At 47.7% G+C, this 17,493-nt stretch overlaps 4 protein-coding genes across 4 annotated transcripts; 3 read left to right on the forward strand and 1 right to left on the reverse strand.

Annotated features, from left to right (window-relative positions):
* Positions 1–447: 447 nt before the first annotated feature.
* Positions 448–1,764, forward strand: TrAtP1_004596 (uncharacterized protein; the record flags this gene model as incomplete). Its single annotated transcript, XM_066112371.1, has 4 exons — positions 448–615; positions 665–809; positions 865–1,133; positions 1,204–1,764. The coding sequence occupies 4 exons, from the start codon at positions 448–450 to the stop codon at positions 1,762–1,764; spliced, it is 1,143 nt and encodes a 380-aa protein (XP_065968455.1).
* Positions 1,765–2,521: 757 nt separating this feature from the next.
* On the forward strand, positions 2,522–9,072 carry TrAtP1_004597 (uncharacterized protein; the record flags this gene model as incomplete). Its single annotated transcript, XM_066112372.1, has 10 exons — positions 2,522–3,748; positions 3,915–4,079; positions 4,144–5,270; positions 5,330–7,191; positions 7,247–7,330; positions 7,387–7,582; positions 7,650–7,737; positions 7,797–8,117; positions 8,182–8,238; positions 8,293–9,072. The coding sequence occupies 10 exons, from the start codon at positions 2,522–2,524 to the stop codon at positions 9,070–9,072; spliced, it is 5,907 nt and encodes a 1,968-aa protein (XP_065968456.1).
* Positions 9,073–11,671: 2,599 nt separating this feature from the next.
* TrAtP1_004598 (uncharacterized protein) lies at positions 11,672–12,683 on the forward strand. Its single transcript, XM_014084072.2, has one exon. It carries the CDS (start codon positions 11,732–11,734, stop codon positions 12,437–12,439), a length of 708 nt encoding a protein of 235 aa, XP_013939547.2. The 5' UTR covers positions 11,672–11,731; the 3' UTR covers positions 12,440–12,683.
* A 1,917-nt stretch (positions 12,684–14,600) lies between these two features.
* On the reverse strand, positions 14,601–16,785 carry TrAtP1_004599 (uncharacterized protein). Its single transcript, XM_014084073.2, has 2 exons — positions 16,497–16,785; positions 14,601–16,437 (listed from the first exon to the last, which is right to left on the reverse strand). The coding sequence occupies exons 1-2, from the start codon at positions 16,565–16,567 to the stop codon at positions 14,844–14,846; spliced, it is 1,665 nt and encodes a 554-aa protein (XP_013939548.1). The 5' UTR covers positions 16,568–16,785; the 3' UTR covers positions 14,601–14,843.
* Positions 16,786–17,493: the final 708 nt, after the last annotated feature.

The raw sequence follows: 17,493 nt of genomic DNA on the forward strand, positions 1-17,493 counted from the left end.
TTTGGTAAGAGATTAAGCGTCTGAGATCTTTTCCTCCATGTCGCCATATCCCTTGGAATTATGAGAAAGCTACTTTATCTCTCTTAAGTAAGCATATAGATACTTAGACCCTTGACTTGTGAAGAATCCAGAGGCAGTATTAATCAGCGTTGTATTATAGCCTTGCCCCCTCTGCGTTGTGATTCTTGTCCTACGTATTGCAAAAACAGGTAATTTGTTATATCCATTCAATATATCCAATTATTCAGCAGAAAGAGGGGTAATACTTTCAAGAATTGTCCAACCCATCTTCTCTTTGCCTGAGCTTTTCCTTGTTTCCTAGGCATAGAGAGTCATCAGAACGCTATCCAGCATAAAGTGAGCCATTCGCGTGGAGCACTGAAAGCAAACTATACTATTATTCTCTTTATCTTTATTCAAATTGATTCCTCTTTCACCCCCGCCGAAATGAGTGTCGCAGTGATCGGCATGGGTGCCAGGCTCCCAGGGGACGCTTCATCCCCCGAGGGCTTCTGGAACATGCTCGTGGCGGCACGCTCAGCGCAATCTGACGTACCAAAGTCCAGATATAATTCTGATGCCTTCTATCATCCTCATTATGGTAGAACAAATGCCGTATATAGATCCTCCAGCTTGCTCGGCGCTCTTGTTGACTGTGTTTTAGATTACCGCTCGCAAAGCACACTTTTTAGCAGAAGATCCATTAACCTTTGATGCTCCGTTCTTCTCTATCAAGCCAAAAGAGGCCGAAGAAATGGATCCCCAACAACGGAATCTTCTTGAAGTTTCATATCAGGCATTAGAAAATGGTGGGTTTTGTTTTCAGTATACACATTGTGACCATTTCTAATGTAAACAATATAGCCGGTCTGTCCATCGATGCTATCAAGGGGTCAAAGACATGTTGTTTTGTTGGTGCTTTTGGAGGGGATTACCGGGATCTCTTGATACGTGACAATGATAATTTGGGCCAATACACGGCAGCGGGACTTTGGGGTGCGCTTGCCGCCAACCGCGTCTCATGGTTCTTCGACCTCAAAGGCCCCAGCATGACTCTGGATAGTGCATGTTCCTCTAGTCTGGTAGCTTTACATCTTGCTTGCCAAAGCATTGTCCGAGGAGAATCACAGATGGTGAGAATATTTTCCCCCTTATCATCCTCATCTTACACAAAGAGCACTATGTAACATGTGATGCAAATAGGGTATCGCAGCCGGATCAAATCTACTTCTCGGGCCTGATGCGGCCATGTTTTTAAGCGCCGGAGGTATGCTCTCACCAGATTCCAAGTCGCAGGCTTTTGACCACAAGGCAAACGGCTACGCCCGCGGCGAGGGGTTCGGGGCCTTGATCTTAAAGAACCTCGACGATGCCATTCGTGATGGTGACCCTATTCGAGCCATCATTCGGGGAACAGCGTGCAATCATGACGGCAAGTCACCTGCTGTTGGGCACCCAAGCTCGGTTGGACAGGCAGCTTTGATTCGCACTGCTTATGAGACAGCTGGTCTGTCACCTCTGGAAACAGGATACTTTGAGGCGCACGGTACCGGCACCAAAGTGGGAGACGCGGTGGAAACGAGTGCAATTTCCGAAGTATTTGGCCCCGGACGTTCTTCAGATTTATTTATCGGATCTGTGAAGACAAACATCGGCCACACTGAAGCTACGGCAGGTATTGCTGGAGTGATGAAGGCAATTTTCATTGTGGAGCGCGGGTTGATCCCGCCCAATATTTGGTACGCCATCATCGAGTATGACTGATTGTAGCAAGTGACCAACCATCAGGAAATACAGGTTTGAACAATTGAGTCCGAGAATCAACCTTCCTTCGACTATCAAGGTGCGTCTAGAATCTTTGATTTGGGTTGATGTGATAAGTTTGACACTGAGCTCTATTGGCCCGCATTCCTGAAAACAATCCCAATCTTCCATGCCAACTCAGCGTACTACTCGCATTCATCTTCTCCGATTCTATATCACGATAAATTTGAGCCATTAAATTGACACCTCCCGTTCATGACAGGTTGCTGCCGAACTTACCCCGTGGAAGAATCCCGGCCCACGAATCGCGAGTGTCAACTCTTTTGGAATCGGCGGTGCAAATGCCCATTGCATCGTACAAGACGCCAGCTCATATTTTCACACTTGTCATGGTCCAGAGGCTATACACAACAGCATCTTCATAAAAGGGATAAATGGCAGCGTGAAAAATGGCCTGAGCAGGCCAGTTTTACTCCCTATATCGGCCCAAGACAAGCAAGGCACCGGTAGAGTAGCCCAGCAACTCGATACATACCTCAACAAACAGCAAAAAGACAAAGACATCACGGTATTTCTACAGAATCTTGCCTTCACTCTCTCTGAGAAGCGCAGTGTCCTCCCTTGGAAAGCGTATGTAATAGTTTCGAACGTTGAAGCTATTCCAAAGTCACTAGCCTCAATATCGGTCCCTGTGAGATCATCCCAAGCGCCTCGTCTTGGCTTTGCTTTCACTGGCCAAGGTGCCCAATGGTACGCAATGGGACGAGAATTGTTTGCCTACCCACAGTTTCAAGCCTCGGTTGCATCATGCGATAGCACTCTGAAGTCCCTCGGGTGCTCGTGGGGTTTGCTGGAAGAACTCCATCGCAGTGAGGCAGACTCTCGGCTGGATACCGCGGAATTAAGTCAGGCAGTGTGCACAGCTCTCCAGATAGGTCTTGTGGATTTATTACACGCCTGTGGAGTCCAGCCTGCTGCAGTCGTTGGCCACTCGAGCGGAGAGATAGCTGCTGCTTACGCCGCTGGAGGTCTATCTCGTCGGGCTGCTATTGCAATGGCCTACTATCGTGGTATATCTGCTTCCAGCATTGAACTTAACCCCAACTTAAATGGTGGTATGACAGCTGTAAGAGCTAGTGGCGAGACTATTGCACCCATTCTACGCGACCTAAAACACGGGGTCGCCATTATTGCTTGCTATAACAGTCCCTCGAACTGTACTGTATCTGGAGACAAGGCCGCTCTTGATGAACTTCAGTCTGTCCTAGACAAAGCCGGTATTGGATTCACCAGGCTAAAAGTTAAAGTGGCCTATCATTCGCCGCATATGGACTCGGCAGCAGCAGCCTATCTTACTCAGATAACAGCCTTTTCAGCTGAGCAGGACTCTCCTGATCGATGGGACGCTGTCCCTTTCTTTTCTTCTGTCCGCGGCGAACTTCTTGACTTGAGCGCTCTCGGCCCTCAATACTGGGCCGAGAACCTTAGAAGCCCAGTTAACTTCACTGCTGCACTATGCGCTCTTCTTCACCACCCAAGGGGCGTCTCGGGCGGAGAGCCTGGTTCGTTCATCGACGGTATTGTAGAGATTGGCCCTCACTCAGCTCTCCGTACATACTGTCTTGAGATTTGCAGTAGCGGAGATAAGCCAGTAGTCGTCCCCTATATTAACACCCTTCGACGCGCCCATAGCGCCTATGATACGATGCTTGCCGCAGCTGGTGATCTCTGGTGCCTCGGCAGTCCCGTCAATCTTTCGATAGTCAATGGGGCGACCTCGGACGCCACGATCCTGGTGGACCTCCCGCCATACCCTTTCAACCATTCTATATCATACTCGGCCGAGACCACGGCATTACGTGAGTTCCTTTCAAAAGGGTATCCTCATACGGGACTCTTGGGTGCCCCTGTTTTAGGATCTATGGTCCCTCAATGGCGAAAGTTCCTACGGATTCGCGATGACCCCTGGATGCTTGACCACAAAGTGAGTTGGACGATGTCTCCTTCTTCTTCTTCTTCTTCTTCTTCTTCTTCTTCTTCTTCTTCTTCTTCTTCTTCTTCTTCTTCTTCTTCTTCTTTTTCTTGTTGTGACTGTGTCGGTGGGCAAAGGGCGAAATGTACGTGGGCTAAAGCTAATATAATTGTATTAGGTGCAATCTAGAACACTCTATCCGGGAACTGGTTATATAATCATGGGTAAGTGGTGGCCCTCTGATCCGATTTTAGTGCAAGTCCTAATCATCAAAGAAGTTATCGAGGCTATGTGCCAGCTTGCTGACCCTCTGACGGAGATTGCGGGCTTCGAGCTACAAGATGTAGTTTTTGATGCCCCCCTTACAAATATCGGATGATGATCAAGGCATTGAGACAGTGACACAGGTTGGTTCTACTCGGGAATCGACAGGAAGTCCGTGGTCGACCTTTACCGTATCTTCCCGTGGTGGAAGAGATGACTTTTCTTTCCAGGCACACTGTAAGGGCAAGATTCGTGTCCATAACAAACCAGCAGTGGGCTCCGAGTTGGCGCACGAAATTGAGCTCGAGCGGCAGCGGTATCTCGACGCATACATGGATGCAGAAAAACACTGTCAGCGTCCAGTTGCAGATTTTTACGAAAAGGCAGCCGAAGTTGGCATGGAATTTGGGCCTATGTTCCGGAACTTGTACAATATCCACCAAGGCTCCGACAGGACTCGCGCCGCGATTATTATCCCAGACACGAAGTCCGTCATGCCAGGCAAATTTGAACATCCTCACATCATCCATCCCGCCACTCTCGATGCCCTCGCGCAAACAGCACTTAGCACGCTGTCATCCAACGGAGAGGGCCTGGCAGCTCCGTTAGTCGCAGCCAGGCTTGAAAGCTTGTATATGGACGCACAAATTGCGAGGAATCCTGGCCATATGTTCAAAGCGTCGGCGACCAGAGATGCGCAGAGCAACCACGGTGCCAAATGCACGGTTACTGTGCTGGATTCCCAGACTAATGCACCGATTTTCATTGCTAAAGGTGTTGAGATCACCTACCTTGGCAAATCTGAGCCTACGCCACAGTCACCAAACGACGGGCTTTGCTGGCAGACCGTGTGGGGAGCAGACGTTGACCTCCTCGCACCAAACCAGGTGCAAGAGATCATCGCATCGCGCGTACCGTCCGACCCGTTGGAGGGAGAGTGGGATAACGTGATTGAGCTCATCACTTTCTCCTACGTTAGAAAGTCGCTTGAGTGGCTGTCAGGCGAAGGCAAAGGCTTTGTTCCCAAGTCTGGCACGCTTAAATACTACTATGAGTGGATGATCGATACCGTTGAGCGGCGAAGCGATCTTCTTACGCATCCATTTGTGGACAAAGCGGAATCGTTTGCAGAAGCGGCTCAGGGCAACGGACCAGGAGGAGTAGTATTGGAGATGGTGAGTCGCATTGGAAGAGGGCAGCAGAGCATCTTCCAGAACACCATCCAGCCACTGGAAGTAATGCTGGAAGGGAAGCTTCTTCATGAGTTTTAGTAAGCTAAGCATTTTAGACCTGGATGAGCTGAAAGGCATCGCTGACCAAGTCATACAGCAACGCAACTGGCACGACCTTCAATGTTGCTGTATCAGAATACATGGGGTTGCTTGCCCACAAGATGGCCGGCCAAGCTACGATTCTCGAAATCGGTGCAGGAACTGGTGGCACAACTGCCAAGATCCTGGACCGGCTCCGCAATACAGATGGCAGCTCCATGGCCCGCCGTTATGTTTTTACAGATATATCTGCTGGCTTTCTTGGCAATGCTTCTGCCATGTTCTCACAAGATGCTTCAGTGATGGAATTTAAAACCCTCGATATTGAACAGAATCCCCTGAACCAAGGTTTCGAGCCTGATAGCTTCGATATAATTGTGGCATCGGCTGTTCTTCACGCAACAAAGAATATTGAAACTACACTTAACCACTGCCGAAGTCTTCTCAAGCCGGGAGGAAGACTCGTACTGGCCGAGGGTACTGTAAGTAAACTCTACATGAGTCTCATCATGGGCACACTGCCTGGATGGTGGCTTGGCGAAGACGACGACCGCAAGGGCGGACCTTTGCTTAGCACGCCGAGGTGGGACGATGCTCTACGCAGAACAGGCTTCAGCGGTGTTGATGTAGAGTTCCACTCACCACCAGCTCCAGCGTCTCTGCTTGTGTCTACGAAGCTCAAGACCACACCCGATCTCTTGCCTCGGGAGGAAGCCCCTCTACGTATCATCGTCAATAGCCCGCCCGATCCTAATTCACCGGCATTGAGGTTGCAGAAACTTCTGTCGACTTCGATTCGAGATGTTTCAGTGGTTACTTGGGAATCACTCTCGACCAATCAAATAACAAGGACATACTGCCTGAGTCTTCTCGAGCTAGAAAAGCCATTCCTTTGGGACATTCAGGAGGAAGATTTCAAAAAGCTGAAAGAGCTTCTATATGGATCCGCTGCGGTTTGTTGGATGACAAGCGGAGCCAGCGTCGACTCGTCAAACCCCGAATTGAGTCTTGTTACAGGTCTCACAAGGACACTCATTAACGAAAGCGACGTTAATATTATATTGATCGACTTGGATGTGAATACTGGTCTAGTTGAACAAGAGTCTTTGAGTCTTGTCAGTACAATTCTTTTATCTCACAGAGCGGGTATTACAAAGGAGCGCGAATTCGCTATACGCAATCGAATCCCGCAGATACCCCGTTTACTGAGACTTGCAGAATTTGAAGACATAATCCGGAGACAAGAAGGGCGTGGCCCGGTGCAGCTTCTGCCGTATGGCCAAATACAGGAGCCTGTCAAGCTTGTTGTCCAGCAGGCAGGTCTACTCGAGGGAATGTGCTTTGAAGTGGACAAGGAAGCCCGTGTCCCTCTCCCAGATGACTGGGCTGAGATTGATGTTAAAGCTGCAGGTCTAAATCCAGAAGATCTACTTACCGTGTTAGGCAAGCTGAAATACTCGAGCATCTTTGGTTTCGAATGCAGCGGCACAGTCACCCGAGTCGGCACCAAAGCTGAGAGACTAAAGCATGGCGATCGGGTTTGGGCTTGGGCTGAGAATTGTCTCGGCACGTCCGCACGCTTTCCGTGGTGGACGGCGCTCGAGATTCCAGCTTCCATGAGCTTTGAGGATGCTGCTGGTTCCATGGCAATCTATGTAACCGTGTACTACAGCTTCTTCCAAGCCGGGAGGTTGCAAGCTGGGGAGTCAGTGCTCATACACTCGGCTGCAGACGCCATCGGACAGGCCGCTATTGTCCTGGCACAGCATATTGGAGCAGATATCTATTGCACAGTAGACTCTGACAAGAAGAAACAACTTCTCATAGAATCATACGGCATCCCGACAGACCGTACCTTTAGCACTCAGGGAAATAGCTTTGCAAAAGGAGTGATGCGTATGACAAAAGATGAGGGAGTTGGTATGTCGGCGCGCAGGCTTATGAATCGTGTAATTTACTGATAATAACGCTCTAGATGTCATTCTTAATTCTCTCGCCGGGGAGTCGCTCAAACTTTCTTGGCAATGCCTTGGCGAGTTTGGTCGTTTCTTGGAGCTTGGTAAGTTGCTTCTCTCTTGGACCTACAATGAACAGACTCTCACATGATATCGGCAGGTATAACGGATGTACAAGCCAATAATACACTGGAAATGCGACCTTTTGCTCGGAACCGGTCTTTTATTGGTGTTCACCTCCATGACTTCATGCGCTGGCCAGTTGCATCGGCTCGTGCGACTATGGATGGACTTCGAGATTTGCTTGACAAGGGTGTTATCAAGCCTGTTAAGCCTATCGACCTTTTCGAAATTGGGTAAGTAAAATATTATGTGGCACTATGTGTCTTGAAGGCTTCTCTAATCATACAATTTGCGGAACAGGGCCGCAGAACAGGCGTTCCACCAAATGCAAAGAGGTAAAAGCATGGGCAAAATTGTGCTTCGTATGTCGCCGGACAGTCATGTACAAGTGAGTTGGCCTGGGCCACTGTTCATCTTCTGAGGGCTCGTAAGCTAATAATACAATAGTACAAGTTGCCACCACCACACATGCCCATTGACCCTACGGCCACTTACCTGCTAGTTGGTGGTATGGGAGGCGTTGGCAGGGTATTAGCCAACTGGCTCATATCGGTTGGAGCAAAGAATGTTGCATTCCTCTCCAGGTCCGCTGCAACAAATACAGACAACCAAGCGTATCTTCAACGTCTCAAAGATGACGGAGGGATCAACGCCAAGGCGTGGGACTGTGATGCTTCTAACAGGGACGAACTGAAGAAGGTACTTTCTGACGTTCAGTCGACCATGCCTCAGATCAAGGGAACGATCATAGCTTCCATGGTCTTACGGGTAAGACTTTGCTGTCTTTACTATACTGTTTATCAATGAGCCCCAATCTGATAAGAATTTACAGGATTCTCATTTCGAACGAATGAGCCTAGAAGACTGGACTGTGGCTGTCAAATCAAAGGTAAGCGGACTTGGGTAGTTCTCAGCAGAGGTGTTCATCTCTAACCCATCGCAGGTACACGCTTCACGATACCTGCATGAATTGTTGCCACAGAATCTTGATTTTTTTGTGATGCTTTCTTCAGGCGGAGGGATTATCGGATACCGTGGCCAAGCCAATTATCACGTTGGTAATGTGTATCAAGACTCCCTGGCTCATTACCGGCGCTCCCAGGGGCAGGCCGCCTTGACCATTGATATGGGCCCAGTCTTGGGTGTTGGCTGGATGGCCGGCGAGTTTGTTGACATCTCAATGCAAAATCTGCAGCTCGCCGGTATCGTACCATCCAACCCACTTCACCTTAGTGCTTTCATTGCTGGCAGTTTTGGTCCTAATGCGCCATCTCACCCAGCGAACATCACGCTGGCACTTCCCGCCGGCTACTCCGGCGAAGAACCGTATTACTGGATGAACACGCCTCGATTCTCGACCCTGTGTGTGCCCGGCGGGAGCACTGGCCCGGCGACTATCCAGAACGGCCAGATCAATGTTAATCCGCCGCTGAAGGACGAAATCGTCGAAGCTGCAGATGTGCGAGCTGCCGGACGCATCACAAACACGCGCCTGCTCGAATGGATAGCGCGGCTGATGGCCATGTCCCTAGAGGATATTGACACGCAGAAGCCTCTGACAGCGTACGGTGTTGACAGTTTGGTTGCGGTGGAACTACGAAACTGGCTGCGAAGGGAGACGGGTCTAGAACTGGGAGTGTTGGATATGATCCGCGATGTTCCGATAGCCCAGCTCTGCTTGGAGGTAGCGACTAGAGTAAGAGAAGAGGTCGGTAAGGAATAATGATGCAACAACTTCACTTCCTTAGCCTAGTACTTAATATTACTTCCTATTCTTTAATCAAGCCTATATATTAATAATATTTCAGGTACATGGGGTAATAGAGTGAGCTTTGAAGACCCTCTCCTCCATGCTGCTCTATCCCAGCATTTCGCTTCCTCTACAGATCATGCCGTTGCCGAAGTGAGCCCTAAGCTGGGCTACTGTTTCCAGGACATAATATCATCAGTGCCAGATTGCTTGTAAGATCAACCTGGCTTGAAGACTTGAGTATACTCTTCAGAGACAATATACATCTATTAAACTATATCCCGCCCAGTCTTGGTACAACCAAGTCCCTCATTGACACTTTGTTGCTCCCGCAAACTAACTCAAAGTTCCCCAGAGTTTGCGAAGGATCCCGCCGAGGTTGCGGTGTTATCATAGCCTTCATAGGCACTAGGGAATATTGGATAGTTATTCAAGGGATAACTTATTTATGACAGTCTCATGCAATTTCTCGATATTATCCAGGAACTCAATTCCATACTTGTGACAAACAATTTGCACGTTTCCTCTCTTCGAATAGCCCTGTGGAGCTACAGCGACGACTTTGCCTGGAGTCCGTGCAGAAAGCCCAAATTCTAGCAGACTTATAGGAGCCACCGTAGCTGGATGAAAATACACCACGACAAGGTCAGCCTTGTCCTGCTTGTCGAGCTCCCACAAGACCTGTTCCCGATACGGGTCAAAGGTGATGTCCTCACGCCATGTGTTGTCCCAATCTGGGCGGTTTGGGTTGAAGATGGTTATCGGGTACATGGAGAGTGAGGCAGATAACGTTTCGCGCCAGTCCACATTGTCGACGGCGGTGGTTGTGCCTGCGAGAAATAGAGACTTGACGTTGTTGACGGGCTCCTCGGATGGTGCCCGAATGATCTGGCTCCTTTGAACAGAGCTCATTATGTGATGAGTGGCGGAGAATCGATAGAGTGCGGGGCAGTGGGAAATGAGAGCTTGAGAAGTCTTGGAAAGCAGCATGAGATTGTCTAACAGTACAAGGCCACTCCCGCAACAACTTGTGTTATGTATCCGACCTCAAGAATCGAGGATTTGGCTGGGTGCGGGGTTTGTTGAGCGACGATGAGGCTCTGGGGGATTGTTGCACCAAAACACGCAGCCAAAATCAGGGCGTTGGTCAGTACAGAAAGTGTCAAAGTAGGCTCCAGTTCCCAGTAGTGTGCGCATACGACCAAAGAAGGTGGAAAATTCGAGGTTATCAAGCCTTCTAGACTTCTGTCGGGTCCCTCTTTACGAAGCCTTACCGTCCCCAAGAAGCTGGCGATAGTGTTTGATGAAATTACTGCGCTGCTTTAAATAAGCAAGAAATAAGACATGCAGCAATGGTAAAGACTACCAAGCCACTGAGAGCCGTTACCTGCTTGTATGTTGTCAAAGTTCACCATGCGGCGTGTTGTTTGATACCACAAGGACTGGCCGATAGAAAATACTTTTTGGGGAATGAGTGAATCAATGCTGATGCCCAATGTCACGTGTTGTATAACATCCATGTCTGGCTGTCTTTGAACTGCTTCTAGCTGCTCATTTTACCATCTATCAATGATATGATGACACTGACATAAAAGGGACTACAATGGTATATACAGGCTAAATTACAGCCCTCCCTAGCATTAGGTATGCTTGTGCTGACGATGAATAGGATTATCCTTTCGTGCATGGGCGGCTGCCCTACGGATGGCTGGACGTCCCTATATACTGGCCTCAGCGACTAATCCATATACCAAGCATGGCATCGATCCCTCGAGATGATTGCAATACATATAAGTACAAGGATATCACGGCAAAGGAGCCAGAGTATAGCACACTGTCTTATACATGGGGCCGTTGGAGAGTCAAAGACAGACCCGAGGCCCCACCCGTACTGCCTATCAAAAATACCCCATGGGAAATACCTGCAGTAGAGGAAACACACTTTACCACGGAAAATTTCCAAAAGGTTATCCAAAGCATACACAGAACTGGCGTCGACTGGGCTTGGATAGATGTGGGTTGCATAGATCAACGCCGCGGTAGTACACAAGCGGCTGTCGAGATAGGCCGGCAGGCTAGTATTTTCAAGCAAGCAAAGTCTACCTTTGTTTGGCTATCTCGTCTGGACAGTATACAACTCGCTCAAGCCATCGACGATATATTGGAATGCGGCGGTCAGCTCTACGACCGTGTTGACATTGGTAACGAGGACGTTGATTTTGACGATGTCATGGATAAGCTTCACAAAGTGTCCGAATACCTCTTTTCTGATCCATGGTTTTCGTCTCTATGGACTCTGCAAGAAATCGTTCTCCGAAACGATGCCATTGTTCTTTCTACTGAAGGAGAGTCTGTGCCCTGGAAGGTGGCGCGACAAGACCAGCGCACATACATGACTATGTTGATCAACCACTGCCAGAATGTCTATACTTCTCTGGAGAAGGCGCTTGAAAAGACGAAATCAGTCTATTCTCAGCCATACCCGGACAAGACAATGAACGCAATCCGCCGCGTTCAGCAGCTCATACTCCAGGTTGGCTTCTATTATCTGTTTAGCACCAACCCCAATGTACTGTTTGGCACGGCTCGCTACCGCACAACGAAAAGGCGTGAAGACCGCGTCTATGGCATCATGCAAATCTATGGCCTCTGCGTCGGGAAATCAGCAAGGCCAGAGGAAAACCCATCTATGGAAGAGCTGGTTATTGAATTCGCAGCAGCCATCAACCATAATAGCGCCATCTTAGGCCAGTTCTTCATCCATGTTTCGCAGCCAAAGCCAGGATATACTTGGCGGATTACAGAGGCGTCGACAGTCCCAAGGTCGCTTATGATATACCGAGATCCAAACAGCATGGCCACCATCAACATTGATTCAAATGGAAATTGTATTGCCGCCGGTAAATGCTGCCAGCTTCCCATTTTATTATCTGCAGCTGAGAAATCCGGAGAAATAACGCCATTACAAGCTGTGAAAGGATGGGGCCTTGACTTCAAGGTTCTCCTCGACGGCCACATCAATGGCGCCGCATCTTTTAGCGCAGCCCATCAAAAGCACTATATAGTGCGGCGTAGCTCTGCCACAGAAATTGATTTAAAGGATGTACTGGTTTTATGGCTAGGGAACGTTCAGGCAGAGTTCTCTTTTGGATCTAATTCTCATCTTCGCCGTAATGCTGGCTTGCTCTTGAGTGTGCAGAATTATAACACCGACGAGTGCGTGTTGCGTTACGAGCGCCTAGGCATCGCGATTTGGAGGACAGGTGAAAAACCGAAACCTTTTGAAGAACCCGTTAGAAGTATTCCCTGGGAATGGCATGACCAATTAGTATTGGGATGACCAGATTATGAAAGATACACTTGCTTCGCTTTGAACAAGTCCATTCCTTTGTAAGATGAAAATGCAGAGCTAGGGAACAAAGTAAGCCTTGGGGCCTGAAGAAGAGCTAGTACATGTACAAAGATTGCTTCGGTAAGAGAGGCTTTAACGACCGCGCAGCCTACGGAAATCTACAGAAATTCAACAAGTGGTGAAAGATATGTATCTTCATTGAAAGCGCGAGCAGTTAGTTGCTACGGAAAATATATATACATATATATTTGGGATTTATCGCGAGTGGTAAAAGGGAAAGAAAAAGAGACGAAAAGAGAGCAACCTAAAAATGGAAGCATAGTTAAAGGGGATGGAGGAAGAGTACAGGGTGTTCTTTTCAGCCTCGAATAAACCGCTTCATTACTACTGTTCAACTTGCTCCTGCTCAAAAGACACACAATTATATTTATGATAAGGATGATGAGGTCAGTTGATATAGAGGCGTGCGTTGTCTTGGTTTATCAATGTTAGGCACGTGTCAGTCAGCATTCAAGCGAGCGCTTGGGCTGGTCTATCGATAGGTCAAGATCAAGGCCAAAATACAAAGTGTACTCTTACCATTCTTTATATGAATATTTATTTTGCAGTCGCGGGTTTCAAATAGCCATTTAGACCATCTCCCTAGGACAAATTACTAACATAGTGTCCGAACCTTTAAAAAGGCTGTTTGTGGCCGAGCCTATCATAAAAGCTGCATATGGTTGTCCCGTCTATCAAAACTTTTTTTTTTTTACCTATGCTCTCATTTGTGATATTAGTAATTATCGTTCTCCATTTTCTATTGCCACCCTTTGCAGTACGGGTGATTTAATCATGAGCAGCTCTTATTGGTCCTCCCTTGCTCAATTTGTGAAGGGAACAATGAAACTCTAGTACCTGACCCCGACGAGACAGATCCCAAGAAGAAAGAGTGGAAAGAGGTTCAATGGCCCGAAAACTTCCATACCGTCATAAAGTACGGCATAGAAGATGCAAAAGACAAGATCGAAGGCTGGGTGAGAAAGGAGATTCGGAATAATCCATCATCTAGTTCCCATCGCAGCATGATGAAAAACTTCAAGGGGATTATGGATGGGCGAAACTTGTGTCGATAAATTGGAATGGATTGGCACTCCTTCTGTGGTACCCCATAGCCTTTAAAAGCAAAACTACATTCCTATATTTTAATAAATATATATATTACATCATTTTCAGACGGTCCAGACAGGACTTGTTAGTTTGAAGCTTCTGCCCTTTTTATTCAGTGCCTTTTGCTTCACTCTGAATTGCAAGGTTTTAAATGTTTATAGCATCTTCTTCGGTTCTCAACCCAGCTTATTTTCTCATCCGTCTCCGCGTCGATGAACCACACCCTATCTGGCAGACATGGCAAGTAGAGGAGCCCGTCCGAATCATCCCAGTTCGTCTCGGAATCATGTCGGACAATGATGAGCTCCTCCACGTAGATGAACTTCTCATATCCTGATTGGTCATAAACGTCATGCAAATTCATCTCACGCGCAAATTTCAGCCAACGAATACGCGGTGCCTCCGGTTTCATCCAAATGAAGCGGGACTTGAAAATGGAAATGATGTCCAAGTCAAAGTTGACACAGACATACCGAGGCTCAGTGCCACCAGTATAGGCGCGCTCGTATTTTGGAGCAACGGCATTGCGGGCTTCGCGGCAAGTATGGAGTGCGGCTGGTACCGGTGTAGGTGAGGTCGCATATACCAGTCTAGGGGGGGCATTCCATATGGCGTCAGAGAATCCGAGTTTGTCACTGGGATCAGGGTACGAGACGTATTATCCCATCACGGGCTTGGAACAGGCATCAGTTGAACTATAAGCACTGAAAGTTAATAGAGATCTTGTAAACTATGGCCTAATCTCTTGTGGCTCTAATAGATAATAACTGGGTATGATGAATGAATGCCAGGCTCTGTTGGTGCTGTAACTCAGTTGGAAGTACTATTTTAACAGAAATTAACTGAGGAACCAAGTGTAATATGAAACTAACGCATTTCTAGGCGAATGCTAGGCAGACATGTGCTATTGATACAGTGAAACATATCCGATGCTAATACGCAAGTGAGAAGTTTACAGATTACAACATTTGTCTTGGACACTGTAACGTGATTCGTGCATCGGGAGTTTATAATAAATGTACTTTGTGTTTGAAACCGAATTCGCACCTAATTTTACTACTAGAATCTACTACAACTACTTTCTTCTTTTATCAACGACAGCCACACCTATATTTCTCTCTCTGGCCAGCCAAGGCTGGCAGACTGACACTCCAATTGGGCGGCAATGAGGACCCTTGTCCCGATTTTCAACCAGCACATCACCACGAAGCCGGAAACAAAAATGAAGAGACATCAAATACGACTAGACTTTGGCGGCTGCAGTTTGATCCGTATGTTGTGACTGTGCTTGACCTATGAATCTCAACCATTCCCCCACTCCAGCGGTAAGCCGCTCGCAGATGTTGTCATCAATAAGCCCTCGCTGCCAACTAATCTCAATAGTTAGGTCACCAGCCTTAATCGCCATGGGACTAATATGAATGAAAGCCTCTGTGACATCAGCGCTCAACGAAAAGACTGCCCGCGAAACAGACCAACCTTTTGAGCCTGAGATACCCTTTGGCATGTTGTCGTTCGCATCTTGCGCCTGTGCTATCTCTGCTGCCCCAAGCTTTCCGTCCATCACCCCCAGATTTGTCACATTCCAGGCCACCGCCCTCGGCTTCTTGAGATCCTGTTTCATCTGTGATCGCCAATCTCTCACTAGGCCCATTAAACCGACAATGTCGTTTTTCAAGCCTAAATCCAAACGCTCCTGAATCTCGCCACGGACCCGAGCAGCCGTTGCCCATAGGACTTCCGTCAATGCGTCACTGCCGGCAAGCCTTTCCAGATTCGGCTCGCAATTCACATTTGAAGATATGGAAGACTTGCGACATATCGCGGCCAGATGGCGAATCCTCTTCACCAAAGTCTCATCGAACTTGTGCATCTGTCGAGATACAAAGTTTGCCATCGTCTGATCAGCCTCAAATTCCAAGGGTCCCTCAGAACTCGAAGGCATATGCCGTCTCAGGTTGAGCGCCGTGATACTTGCAAAAGCAGGCGCTTCCTTGTCCATAAGCTGTGTTGCCAAGGAAATCAAGACGGCTGCATGGAAAAGGCCTGTGAGAGTTGTCTTATTCTGACGGCATGCGGAGAGAATATTCTGCAGCGTGTCGTTGTCAAGCGAGATGATACGTTGTGTCGTTTCGTACGGTTCAAGGCGGATTGGTGCCCATGTTGCGTTCGTAGAGTGGTCGCCAGCGAGAAAGGATGGTTTCAGCTCTTGCCATGCGGTAGCAGCGGCAAAGCCCAGCGAGACGGGAAATTTGACCATCTTCTCCATTGGTGGAGGGAGACGCTCTGCTGTTGCACTCGGGCGAACTACGTGATCTTGTAACAGTGGTCTTTCGGTCACGGATACAGGATCATTCAGATGGCGCAACACTGTTTCCTGGAAAATCTTGCCGCTCATGCCGTCTGCAATGGGATGGTTCCAGACAAACATCAAGTCGAGGTGAGATAGATTTCCCTTCGACCGGAGCACTACTATCCTCCAGGCTGGTCGTGTCTGAAGGTTCGAGAACTTGGTGTCAAGTTGCTCTCTGAGACTGCTGTTATACAGAGACTGGTATTCCTCTGCCGAGCCTTCTATCAGCAGTTGCCATTGGATATGGTGAGCGAGATTAATAGATTCAAGCTGGACCCAGTGGGGGCACTTTGAGTCGTCGCCGACAACGCCAACTTGGAGAAAAGGATGTCGAAGGACAGCTGCAGCTATTGCTTGCTCTAATTTGTCCATGAGCTGTCCCTGCGCACCCTCATCCACGCATTCGTTGGGGATATTATAGCGACACGTAACGATGGTGCTGCGATACAGACCAAGCAAATGAAGGGCCGACTGGAAGCATTCGCTATCACGGGCGCAGAGGTCAGCGCCTAAGCTGGTAGTAGGTAGGAGATGGAAACGTACAGATGCCCTAGTGGACGAATAATCTTTGCGCCTACATTGACGCGGTCATGCGATTTCGGTTCAACCTCCATTTTGAGCGATTTTAGCTTTTCATTAGATAACTTTGACCGGCTTTGTTCGCCAATTGGCAAATCGTGGTACGGTAATGTTTGTATCAGCGCGAAAGAAATGATCAAGTACTATTTTCCACTAAGTTATAAAAAGAAAGTGGATGGAACTGGACTCAGACCGTGATGAATCAATTTGATGAGTTCACGAGTGCTGGTGCTAGTGATGAGTTGGACTCGTATTTTACTTTTGAAACATGGCTTACGCGGCCTCGCAAGAGGATTTATATAGCACAGTAGCTGCATGTACCTGTACGAAAATTTAATTCATGTTGAAGAATGTCTAGAATCTCAATGAAAATTGAACGATTTATTTATTATCTTTTCGAATGTTATTTTCGTCAAGTAGAACAATCTTTAAAATTTGAAACTGATCATTGTTTTGATGTTTCAATCAGGTATGTATTTGACAGCTATAGCAGCTAATTCAAGCGACACCATCTTTACAATAGTATTGCAACCATGAACTAATGCTACTCCAGAATTCGATGCCGCTAAAAGAGGGCAATTTTAAGTAGACCCATGTAAGATTTTACGTGTAAAAGAAGCTTTTTGAAGGCAGATTACTTGTCATAACGCAAGGTGCAATAGACTCATTTATCAATTCTAATACTAGAGAAGCTGCAGCTTATTTGTTGCAGCGGTGGCTGCGGAAGCTATCAGGTACTCAGTATTGTGTAAAGAGCAATGACTGCATTATATTTCCCTGTTCTACTAAGGGTTTAGTCAATATGGTCGGCGCTCTGCGTTCAGGGACGCCCCACCGTATAATCATCTGGCTTTAAGCATGATTGCTGAAACGATTTAAGCTTATTAGTTGCCCTGCTTGGAAATTAAGTTTTGGATGAATTGATCATTTACATTGAAAGAAGTATTTTGATGATGGAATA

The sequence above is a fragment of the Trichoderma atroviride genome, chromosome 2, assembly GCF_020647795.1.
Source record: "Trichoderma atroviride chromosome 2, complete sequence".
Taxonomy (NCBI): domain Eukaryota; kingdom Fungi; phylum Ascomycota; class Sordariomycetes; order Hypocreales; family Hypocreaceae; genus Trichoderma; species Trichoderma atroviride.

Excerpts from the sequence above, each read along its gene's own strand:
- TrAtP1_004599 (XM_014084073.2), bottom strand. The coding sequence starts at position 16,567 with ATGGAGGTTGAACCGAAATCGCATGACCGCGTCAATGTAGGCGCAAAG. Across the intron at positions 16,438-16,496 it reads ATTCGTCCACTAGGGCATCT|CGAATGCTTCCAGTCGGCCC; the intron begins GTACGTTTCCAT and ends CGCCCGTGATAG.
- TrAtP1_004598 (XM_014084072.2), top strand. The coding sequence starts at position 11,732 with ATGCAAATCTATGGCCTCTGCGTCGGGAAATCAGCAAGGCCAGAGGAA.